General features: G+C 42.2%; 2 protein-coding genes across 3 annotated transcripts in view; both read right to left on the bottom strand.

The window, feature by feature from the left end:
• uroc1 (urocanate hydratase 1) overlaps positions 1-3,391 on the bottom strand; it is a 63,092-nt gene extending 59,701 nt beyond the window's left edge. The window contains exons 1-2 of the mRNA XM_048256045.1: positions 3,002-3,391; positions 172-302 (exon numbers count right to left, since the gene is read on the bottom strand). Coding sequence (XP_048112002.1) covers positions 172-302; positions 3,002-3,127 — 257 coding nt within the window. The 5' untranslated portion in view covers positions 3,128-3,391. The remainder of the gene's footprint in view (positions 1-171; positions 303-3,001) is intronic.
• Positions 3,392-4,946: 1,555 nt separating this feature from the next.
• Positions 4,947-12,184, bottom strand: part of LOC125302547 (mitochondrial intermembrane space import and assembly protein 40-like) — a 34,861-nt gene continuing 27,623 nt past the window's right edge. The window contains exons 1-4 of one of the 2 annotated variants that reach the window (XM_048255785.1): positions 6,787-6,902; positions 6,398-6,626; positions 5,794-5,940; positions 4,947-5,707 (exon numbers count right to left, since the gene is read on the bottom strand). In XM_048255785.1, the coding sequence (XP_048111742.1) occupies positions 5,511-5,707; positions 5,794-5,940; positions 6,398-6,626; positions 6,787-6,846 (633 nt within the window). In that variant the 5' untranslated portion in view covers positions 6,847-6,902 and the 3' untranslated portion in view covers positions 4,947-5,510. Of the gene's footprint in view, positions 5,708-5,793; positions 5,941-6,397; positions 6,627-6,786; positions 6,909-7,322; positions 7,514-12,184 lie in introns of those variants that run through there. The other variant, XM_048255786.1, reaches the window with a different exon arrangement.

The raw sequence follows: 12,184 nt of genomic DNA, 5'->3' as shown, positions 1-12,184 counted from the left end.
ATTGGGATAAATGCAGAGACCAAACTAAATTTGTCAGTTTGCAAACGGAGTGCATTACCACCACCATCTGCTGGACTGAGGTGTAATGGCAAGTGTACCCTGTAGCCTCGCTCTGGCCGCTGGGTGAATAAGGCGAATTGAGAGATAGAGAGAGATAGATGCAGTACACACCTCATCCTGTAGGGGGGGCAAAAGCGGTACATGTAAATATGGCCGTACTGACGCAGCTCCTGAGCGAACTCTGGGGCCAGGGTGCCATGGAGATTTGGAGGGAAGTAACGTAGGGCATTCCTCAACGCCAGCTAGAACACACACACATACAAACGCATGCACCCCCCCCCACACACACACACACATGCACGCACACACACAGAAACGCCATGTTATACTACATTTACACTTACATTTCCTATACTAGTACTAGAGGACAAGAGTGGCTAAATTATAAGCACTATTGAAGGTGTGATAGGAGGAGGAAGTACAGGAGGTAGAGAAAGGAAGAGAGGGATGAAGAGAGGAGAAGGTAGAGGAGAGAAGAGAGGGAAGAGGAGAGAGGGATGAGGAGAGGAGGAGGTGGAGAAGGGAAGAGAGGGGAGAGGAGGAGGTGGAGAAGAGAAGAGGGATGAGGAGAGAGGGAAGAGGAGAGGAGGAGGTGGAGAAGGGAAGAGAGGGGAGAGAAGGAGGTGGAGAAGGGAAGAGAGGGGAGAGGAGGAGGTGGAGAAGAGAAGAGGGATGAGGAGAGAGGGATGAGGAGAGGAGGAGGTGGAAAAGGGAAGAGCGTGATGAGGGGGTATCAGGTGTGTCATTGTTGTGGAGAATCACAATAATATATGGACATTTGTAGAATAGCGCCCTCTGAGGCCAATTGGTGTATTGCACATTATAAGCAGCCCTGTTAGAAGTTCATTTAGAGGAGACAGACAACAAGGTGCAGTTTTATGGCTGTGAGCTGCAGTCAGGCTGCCCTGTACAGCAAGTTCACAGCATTTTGTGTGTCCATGTAACTGTGAACTGCAGTCAGGCTACTCTGTACAGCAAGTTCACAGCATTTTGTGTGTCCATGTAACAGTGAGCTGCAGTCAGGCTACTCTGTACAGCAAGTTCACAGCATTTTGTGTGTCCATGTAACTGTGAGCTGCAGTCAGGCTACTCTGTACAGCAAGTTCACAGCATTTTGTGTGTCCATGTAACTGTGAGCTGCAGTCAGGCTACTCTGTACAGCAAGTTCACAGCATTTTGTGTGTCCATGTAACTGTGAGCTGCAGTCAGGCTACTCTGTACAGCAAGTTCACAGCATTTTGTGTGTCCATGTAACTGTGAGCTGCAGTCAGGCTACTCTGTACAGCAAGTTCACAGCATTTTGTGTGTCCATGTAACTGTGAGTATCATTGTATGATAAATGTTTGAGCAATATAATTACTTGTAAGATGTTAAGCTGTATAATTATACTGTTCTGTTAAGATATTTACCTAACATGACTAATTAGGCTTATTCGCAAACACCGGAAGTAGCTCATCGCCGCCATATTGTTGATATGACATCTGCCTGCAGTACAGCATTAAGTAAAGACCCGTCATTATTGTCACCAGTAACTTACTCAGCTATTTATAGCCTAACTATGTTGTTCATACATCAGCATACGTGTCGCAGGAGCTGAAAGCATGTCGCTAGAGTCAAGGTCGGCGAACTGCTTACATTTGTTCCATCAACGACATCGTCTAACATTGCGATGATCGCAGAGGTATTCCTTGAATAAAGTTGCAACTCCTTGGATTGAAACTGTAAGCTTGTGTTTGTGTTGTGTTGTCCTCTAGGATCTAAAGCAACTAATGGACGATCTGTGGCAGAAATGGCTCATACATTTCTCCATAACATTTACAAAATCCAAGCTAACAAAACACTATGCAAATGAGAATTGTCTAATTACTATGCAATTACTGATATCTTTCTCCACAGAGTTTGTTTCATACTGTTTGCCACTAACATGCAGTAGTCTTCAACTACACAAAGCTGAGGAAATATACAGTAGGCTTATTGTTACCTGGTTATTGTTACCTGCTTATTGTTACCTGGTCTCCTCTAAGTTCTCCTCTACTTATTGTTACCTGGTTATTGTTACCTGGTCTTTTCTGCTTATTGTTACCTGGTTATTGTTACCTGGTCTCCTGCTTTGTCCCTTGAATGTTATTCCTCATTTTGATGCGGCCCTTTGATACTAAGAATGTAACAGTGTGTGGAGTAGATGATCATGTGTGTGACTGTGTGGAATGAGTATCTATGAAGATGATCAAATCTGTGACTGTGTGGAATGAGTATCTAAGAAGATGATCATATCTGTGACTGTGTGGAATGAGTATCTAAGAATGTAACAGTGTAAAGTAGATGATCATATCCAGTCCCAATGACCCTGATACAAAATCACAGAACACACACCCCTCAATACACAACACACACAAACTCCCTACAGTGGCAAAAGCCCTGCAACGGAAGCTGAGTTTTAGGCACAGCTCATACACCGTTAGAGCGAGGTTTGAGCATGGTTAGAGCGAGGTTTGAGCATGGTTAGGATATGGATAGCGTGATGAGGGTACCGTTCTAGCACCGCTGGAGTGTGGTTAGAATGCAGTTACAATGTGGCTGGAGTGTGGTTAGAATGCAGTTAGAGTGTGGTTAGAATGCGGCTGAAGTGTGGTTAGAATGCAGTTAGAGTGTGGTTAGAATGCGGCTGGAGTGTGGTTAGAATGCAGTTAGAGTGTGGTTAGAATGCGGCTGGAGTGTGGTTAGAATGCAGTTAGAGTGTGGTTAGAATGCAGTTACAATGTGGCTGGAGTGTGGTTAGAATGCAGTTAGAGTGTGGTTAGAATGCGGCTGGAGTGTGGTTAGAATGCAGTTACAATGTGGCTGGAGTGTGTTTAGAATGCGGCTGGAGTATGTTTAGAATGTGATTAGAGTATGTTTAGAATGCGGCTGGAGTGTGGTTAGAGTATCTGGATTTACTTACCCTCTCCTGCTCGGGGCTGAGGTTGGGGGTGCGCACCGGGGCATGTGGCACCTCTGGGTTCCTCCTGTGGTTTGGAGGAAGAGGCTCCAGCGGCAAACCAGCACAAATCTCCTTCAGGTCGGACATTTTACACCCACCAATCAGAACGACAGACGAGTCTTCTCTACACCACCACTAAAAGCGACAGACGAGTCTTCTCTACACCACCACTCAGAACAACGAGTCTAGCGGCCTGTCATACAGGGTAAGTGTGTGTGTGTGTGTCTACTCTAGCGACCTCAGGGATAAGGGAATGGTCACACGTTGCCTGTCACAAGCGTTGTGCCGTGTCCAGAGGGCTCCTGCTCGTGCTGTGATGGAGATGCAGTTTCAGGGCTCAGTGTTCAACTGGTCAGGGGAGGTCGAGGTCCAGCTCTCCAAGCCTCTGTGAGCCTTGCACACCTCCCCCTCACACCATTGGACAGACACACACGTCTTCCTTCGTTAGCCACCAATTGGGGCAACAGCCGCAGACCTGTCCCAGCCGTAATCATTGACTTCAGGAGGCCTGGTGGGCTCCCAAAAACAAACATTCAGAGCTCAGGGCCCTCTGAACCAGGCAGCTATGTAACTCAGTTACTGCAGCAGCCTTACACAAGTCACCTTTGGACCTGCTGTCCGTAGGCCCCCTGGGCCTGGATGCTGCATTATACTGCCACTAGTCACTGCACTCTGGATGATTTACAGAGCGCCCCCAGGTCTGTCTGCTTCAGCTCAGGCAGGCGCAAATGAAGACGTTAACTCACCAGTGTGGAGGGTTAAAGCACAGATGAAGAGGTTAAAGGTTAGGGTTTAGGGTTAGTAGATGAAGACGTTAACTCACCAGTGTTGAGTGGTTAAAGCACAGATGAAGAGGTTAAAGGTTAGGGTTTAGGGTTAGTAGATGAAGACGTTAACTCACCAGTGTGGAGCGGTTAAAGTGGAACTCAACCCTAAAACAACATTATGCTCCAACACTATATTTCATCACATATATATATAGTTGATTGCACTGCCATCAAATGTACTGACTCCATATAAAAAAGTTAAGTTTTTAACTGTTACAGTAACGGAATGAAAATGCATGACTACAATTCTGAACGTTCTGAATGGAGCGGCTCTTGTCAACATTGCCCACCACAACCAACAGAAGTGGAGTCACTTTGTTGTCAGGAGTGGGACCGCGGTCAGTTTTTGCTGAGAGAGGCAGATGAGATGGGGGACGCATCCGAGCTGTCCTGCCTAACCCAACACAGCAGCTTTTGTGCTCATCTGGACAGACTGGAAACGTTTTTCCACTTCATTAATTGGAGGAAAAAGAGAAGATCACAGGGCCCAGGAGGACAAATGTCAAACAGACAAGTAAGTTAATCATATTTCTGTTTTTCTGTACGTTATGTCTGCTGGTTGCTAATAGGTAGCGTAATGTAGCTGCTAAGCCCATAACAAAACAACACCAGAGTAGACTAGTGCTACAGTCAAAGATCCTTGATTACTAGCTCCGCTTGAACCCTCTCTGCTACAGTCACTGCATGTTCTGAAACAGAGGCGGTTACAGGACTACCATCTCTCATTTCAAACATGAAATGGAATTCAGCTAGTAAATGTGCTAGGAAGCCATTTAATTTATCTTATTTTCTTCTAACCAGTTTCGTTTGGTTGGCTATCGTATCCTTCTGGAATGGGTGCTAAGAGGCGAGCGTTTGGGGAAGCACAACCGAGCAGTACTCCCCGCCTGCCTCGTTGATGTTGTAAGGCAGCGGTATGCGTCCCCTGACGGCCAATACACTGGGTTCCTCGAGGTGAGAGAGGCAGCAGAAGGAATCGAGTAGACTACTTCTCAACAAATGTAAATAGTTCTGGGTGCTCTTAATAAACCTTTATTTTGTTCTTCGACCTTTTTTTTTTTAAAATACACTTACCTGAATACACATAGCCAAGCTATTTCTTGATCATAACCTCACAAATGCACAGTCTAGTAATTATACATGTCTGGTAATTTTTAGCCCCACATGTAACGGTGACACACATTCTGCCATAGCAAACTTTAGGTTGCAGGAATTCACATTCACCTTTGGATTTGTGCTACATACAATTATTAGAAAATGTGGACATGTTTATATCTAGGACAAATGATTGTAAGCCAAAGCCATTTCACTCGTGTAAATAAACATGACTGTAATCCTAAGCCATTTTCACTTCTGTAAGCATATGTGAAACATATTGCCTAATTGAATAAATATTTAACTCAATATAACAATACTAACTGTTGTGAAAGTAATGACACAGGCCACTGATACATTAGCAAACTGTAATGAGAGAATCACAAGACTTTTTTTACAGTACAGATACAGTAAAAAAGTACAGAAAGTACAGATACAATATAAATAGACACTGACACTGAGTTACTCATTTAGCAAAACGACTCTTGTGTTTCCGGGCAGCATCATCTTTGGATGGTTTGGGGAGTGTTCCTATGTTAGCAGGCAGGTCAGGTTATAGAAGTTGAAGTAAAGAAGTAAAGAAGAGTTGAAGATGTGTCCCTGAAGATGACTGTAGGATCATTCCTCCTCTCCAACAGCAACTGCATCAATTTTGTTCTAAAGTTGACTGTGTTTTGCTGATACCTCTTTCTTGTGACCCATTCTTTTGAACGCTTGCTCCATTCTTGAACGATCACAGGTTTTCCTGTAAGATATGAAAGGATTATTTGAGCAATTATAGTCTGTTTAATATATATTTTTTCACACACACAAATATATTCTAACACTGACCTTCTGAGTCCAGCTTTGGTTTCTGAGTCAGGTTCTCATTGTGATGCATGATGGCCAAGTTTGTTCTCTGCTTCATACTTTGGTAGGAAAAGCACTGTCTCTTTGGAGCATATTTCAAGAGGGAACTGTGGAATACTTCCAAGGCACCTGGTTGTTCAGCAGAGATGTAATATATTAGATTACCTTTACTGTCAACAAATAAAAGGGTGCCCTGACTCATCCTTGAAAGAGATTAGGTGAAATCAAACTACAACAGAAATACATTAGTGCTGTCCATAGCATTGGGGAAGCTGGTAGATGTTTAATGCCTGTTTCCATCTAGATAACTATATTCCATCTACACTGTTAATAAGACAGACTCACCTCTTCTGGCCCACATCATTTAGGATGTTGCATATCAATCCAAAATTACTGGTTGAATTTCTTACAATCTGACTCATCATTACAAATATCTCCCATCCACTGCATCAAATTATAAACCCTTAAAATAGCAAACTTTGCTACGGCAATGTTTATAAGGGATGCTTACACCCCTTAGACAAGTGAGGGAGGAAGCTAGAGTATCGAACGACTGTGACAAAATTCAGCAGAAAAAAACACTGACCTGTGTGCTTGAAACGCCCCATGTTTTCTAGGTCCTTCTGGAGTGTTGTGTTCAGGACTATTCTAGCCAGCTCCTGATATGCTTCACTGTCCTTACACAGCCACATTTTTTTCTCCCGGTCTTCATCGGTGAGAGGTGTGTGATGACAGCTACGCTCAGTCCCTCCTTCAGTCCATGTATGTTCGTCGATTATGTGGTGCAGAACTGAATTCCACGTCGACTTCAGTGTCTTATAAGAATAAATATAACATTTTCAAGAACGTGGCCAAACACTATGTACAGTTTAGTCTTGCCAATGAGATGGGACTACTGAGATAAGCTACTCAGATTGGATGACATTTCCATAGTGAGGCAGTTGAGTACAGAGGACCTTAAAGTGGTCTACATACCTCTACATTTCCTTTTGCCTTTGCAGCAGAGTACCAGAGATGGTTCCGGACTGAGCGCATCCAAGGTTTCAATGCTGCACATCCCCTCTTCTTGGACTTGGATATCAATTTGCTTTGGATATCTGGGTAAACACAAGACAATGTTACGAGTAAAAGCATGACCACTTGCAACCAACATCTGGGTACTTTCGCAACCAGGGTAAGCGCATAATGTCAAACAATGTGTTTGAGTGGACATGTAAACAAAGGCACTTTCTTGTCACTTATTGAACTCGTGAAAGGGCTAGGAGTTCAATAACGCAGAAAAGTCGCTTTAACCTTATGCTAAGTGACAAGTGCCTTTGTCTACATGTCCACTCCAACACACTGTTTGACACTATGGACTCATGCTGGTAGTGAAAGTACCCGTCTAAAGTCAGTGATTAAATTGTTGTGTACTACACATCTAATGTCATGATTTTAACCAGGAATGTGGTTAACAGCTATACTGACATACCCATCACAAGCTTTAACTTATAGTGGCAGATTGTACTCACTCTTCGCAGTGTGCCAAATATCAAATTGATGATCGACCTCTTCATATTCCTTGCGCATTATTTTCTTGACACTCGTGGAACGATCAGTTGCCAAGACCTCCACATGTAGGCCGTTGTCAAGTAGATGGTCCAATCCGCGCCTGAGGGCAACAGTCTCCATAGCCCCTGATCGAGCTTGTGGTCTCAGTCACCTAAAAAGGGGCATAATAAGAGATAGAAATGTTTTAACACATACAAATAAAATATATTCTTCTTATTATTATTGGTGACCAAGCAGCGAAGCTGCGAAGGCACCCATTGTGTTTCTACGTTTTCCTATTATTAGGGGTCCGAGCAGCGTAGCTGCAGGAGCCCTATTGTTTCTGTACCGTTCATTTTTGGCCAAAATTCTGTAAAAGTCATACTGCAGCCTAAACCGTAACTCCAAAACTCTTCAAATTTTCAGGTATGGTTACCAGTACCCCCCTCTACCCATAACCCAAAATTTGGGGTACTGCACCCAAAGGTGGCGCTATTGGAAAAAAAAGTGAATTATGCTAATTTCTCCTTACCAGATTGACCTAGACTCAAAATTCTTTCATCATATTAATCTCTACATTTAGATGCATCTTTTTCACCCTGGTCTCATGCTCTAAAAATGTTTACTTTTGCCACAATTACAGAGAAAAGCCAAACATCATAAAAAGTTTCACAGGCTTCAAAAATTATCAAATCTTCACCAAAATTCTCACAGACAATGTTTGGACAAAGCCTCACAAAAGTTATCAAAGGAATTTGGATATGTTGTTCCATTTCAGAGATATAGACCAATAAAGTTCGACCACTCAGCCCATTTCTCCTATATCACCTATATTCCTATATGAGTAATTTTTTTTCCTTGGAGAACAACCATTCAACCATCATTATGTGGATACCATTAACAGTGCTCATTTTCAGATCTGTACTCTTTTTTATAAAGCCCTTAATTCTATTGTCAAATGTATGCTAGGAATTTTCTTGATGTTGTGTGTTTGCCAACACACATTTTCACCATGTGAATGTGACTGCCACATATGTAGGATTGTCAGTGGCTCAGTGGGATAATGCCTAGTGCTGGTGTTTGTTAGGTTGAGGGTACGAATCCCTGGTAGTGCTTTAGGCTCTAGCTTGAATACTATTGGTTATTGAAGATTCACACCATTGAACAGTACCTGAATGACATCAGGCAATCAACATACACAGTCATTAGTTGCCAAGAATCAGAATGCCGAGACACTCTGACATTTAGGGGAACTTCTTTGTTTACTATTTTTCCTTCATAATTAAGTCTATCATATTTATATTTCATCCATTAGTGTTCTTCTCTACACATGTCTAATTGCCCCAGAATTTCAAAAAGATTTCAGGTGTACTCTTTCAGGAAAGCCCTTCATTTTATTGTCAAATGTATGCTTGGAGTTTTTCTTGTTGTGTGTTTACCAATACACATTTTCACCATGTGAATGTGACTGGCCAACATGTAGGATTGACAGTGGCTCAGTGGGATAATCCCTTGTACTGGTGATCCTTAGGTTGAGAGTTCAAATCCCACTTGAAGCATTAGTGTGTTGTGGATGTTAGCATACTACAATAGAATGATGTTGGGTTGTGGAGGTTAACACACTATAACATTACAGCTACTTGTCAATATGGACTTGTAGTGCAAGGCAAGTATTACTGTATAATTATAGGCTGTTTATCTTATTGACTCCGACACAGCTGTAGCCTATAATTATTTGTTATTCTTATAATATTTGTCATTTCTTATACATATTTAGTCGGCTCTTCTACTTAACAGAACAACTCTATATCGGTTAAGGATGTCACGCATGAAACAATGCTGCAGAAACACTAAAAATCTGACTTTGAGTTTAGTAGGCTATAATTTTCAGTTCCTGTTTATCTATTGCACAATGGGTAATAATGTAAAGGAATCGTGTTGCAGTCTTGCAAATAGTGACCCTGCAAGATCCCTAGTCATTGCAAAATCATAGTCTGTGACTTAAAACTCTACTACTTGTTTTTAGATGTGAGAGGGTCTGAGACTGTAGTCTTTCAAAAATCTTTTCCAAATCTTTGCAAATCTTTCCAAAGTCTGTCAGTGTAAGGAGGGCTTGAGGTGAAAGTGCTGTGGAGAAATTGCAGGATTGTTTGGCTCTGCCACCTAACCACACCCAGTTTACCTGCTGAGAAACCCTGTAGCTCCGGAGCAGGGGCTCAGACCAGGATAAATTGTTTGCTCGCCCTCAGTTCACTCTTTTGTTCATCTCAACCCAGCACTCCAGGTGTGTGTGCGTCTTTGAGTTAACGTAAGTCATCCATCACTTTAATCATCACTTTAATGACCTTCACTATGACTTTTGTGATGTTTATCAGTTTGTAGAGTAGCTCTGCCATCATGTGTAAAGTTAAGGTCTTTGTTTGTTGGTTTGGTGTGTTGGAGTCCCATGTGAGAGATGATTAGGTGATGTTGGTTGACTTGGGATGTCAAGTATTGTTTAGTTGTACCTTATATAGCCATATGATTTCAGTTTATTGTTCAAATATCAATTGGTTTGTTTGTGAGTTGGGATCTGTACTGATTTACCCCATTTCACTGATTACTCCATTTTCTGTTTGTTTCCTCTTTGATGCAGCACACATACAAGTAAAGAACAAAAGAAAAGATGAATTGAAACTCAAATAAAGTTAACTTGTGTTGCACCGAAACCTGCCAATCTCCGTGTCATCACTCCATACCATTGAGCCTTCTGACCGAGGCTCTGCCTGCTCGCCACACACTCACTCTACCTCGACCCACATCGCCCCCTACAGTTCCTTCAGTTGGGTTGTGGAGGTTAGCATACTAGAATAGAATACTGTTAAGAATACTGTTGGGTTGTGGAGGTTGGCACACTATAACGTTACAGCTACTAGTCAGGACTTGTCGTGCAAGGCAAGTATAACTGTATAATTATAGGCTGTTCATCTTGACTAAAACACAGAACCCACCCCCACCCCCCTTCACCTACCACCACAAATACAATTCCATTCTGTGGGAAACACTGCCTTCCATTATCAGACCCTTCATCTTATCCATGACAAATGCATAGTCCTGTAGAATAGAGTATTGTTAGAATACTATTGAGTTGTGGAGATTAGCGCACTAGAATACTACTGTTAGAATACTGTTGGGTTGTGGAGGTTGGCACACTAGAATAGGGTATTGTTAGAATACTATTAGGTTGTGGAGGTTAGCACACTATAATGTTACAGCACAGGGTAATCCTAATTTTATGCATCAAATTTATTCCAATCCAACTCAAAAGTTTTGAACAACACAAAGTGAAGGTTTTATCCAGATCAAAACCAAGAATAGATTATGTGATCTAATCCAATTTCAGGATCCTTGTTTCCCTTTGAATAACCCATTTTCAAGATTTGATCCAATCCGATAGCCGAAATCCGGTAACTGAAATCCGATAACCGAAATCCGATCTTTTTGTTTTTTTGAACAATTGTGCCCAAACAATCAAAGCATATGTAAAACTAAAAAGCTATGCTACCTCATGTTCGTTTTGCTCGGACCCCGTAAATCACCGCTTGCGGTTATATTTATTATTATTCCGTCATGGAAGTCTATAGCAGCCCATAGAACCGTCTGGTAAAAAGTTGTAAAATTTGGCACACAAATTAGGCACAGTCCCATGATTAATTTCACCAAGTTTCAAGTTGGCACCTCGAGCCCTCTAGCGCCACCAACAGGCCAAAGTTGGACGTGCGTTCATACAAGTAACTTTTGACCCGTTGGCTCTATTGTCAAATATGACACGCATCGTTGGAATCCTTGGACCAAGCCGAATCCAATGCACCCTATGACGTCATTTTCCGCCATGATGGATTTTCCGCCATATTGGATTTAATTAAAAACACCTAAAAGTTTTCACAGGTCACAAAGTTTGTCCGATTGACACCAAACTTGACACACATAATCTTCGGTCCAAGCCTCAAAAAAGTTATCCCTTTTTAAAGTGATCACGCAAAGCCACCAAACAGGAAGTGAAGTGATATCTCAGCAAAGCTTTCACGTATCAAAACCAAACTCAGGTACATGGGGTCAGGACCAAATAAGGAGGAGGCTCAATAAATATAATGACTTAACCTATAGGTGGCGCTATAATTAGCAAATTTACCTTTTGGCCTGTAACGGGTGTTGTGTTTGGAATTAAAACTTACTAATGGTGATTGTTAATACTATGGGAGGTCGTAAGTCCGACAGATGTGAATTTGTGATGTCAACGTAATTGATCCGGCCGCCATATTGGATTTAATCAAAAACACCTAAAAGTTTATGCAGCAATGCTTACACATATCTAAACCAAACTTGGTACATGGACTTGAGACCCCATCCTGAGGATGCACAATAAATTTGGAGTCTTTTGACCACTAGGGGGGGCGCTATAATCACAGGAAGTAGGCTCATCCCAGATAGCAAAATGGCATTGATTCAACGTTGAAAGGATTCGTTGAATCTGCATTGAACTCCGATGTTGTTTCCACGTTGAATGCGCTCGATGAGATTGCCGTTGAAACAACGTCACCATTTCAATCACCCAAAACGTGGATTCAACGTTGATTCAACCAGATGTGATTGCCGTTGAAATTACATTGAAATTTTAATGATAATCAAACGTTGATCCAACACTGATTCAGTCATCATTCAATGGTACTATTATTGAAATTTGGTTGATTCAACATTGAAAACGTCTCCTAAACATTACATGCTTTCTCTAGCATTAGCCCTTCCAGGGTGGCCAGAGGGCCGCCTATTAAGCTGTTTCCATCGACTTGAAACAGGGGGCAGC

The sequence above is a fragment of the Alosa alosa genome, chromosome 10 (genome assembly GCF_017589495.1).
Source record: "Alosa alosa isolate M-15738 ecotype Scorff River chromosome 10, AALO_Geno_1.1, whole genome shotgun sequence".
Classification (NCBI taxonomy): domain Eukaryota; kingdom Metazoa; phylum Chordata; class Actinopteri; order Clupeiformes; family Clupeidae; genus Alosa; species Alosa alosa.
This window is presented reverse-complemented; position numbering and strand designations above follow the sequence as displayed.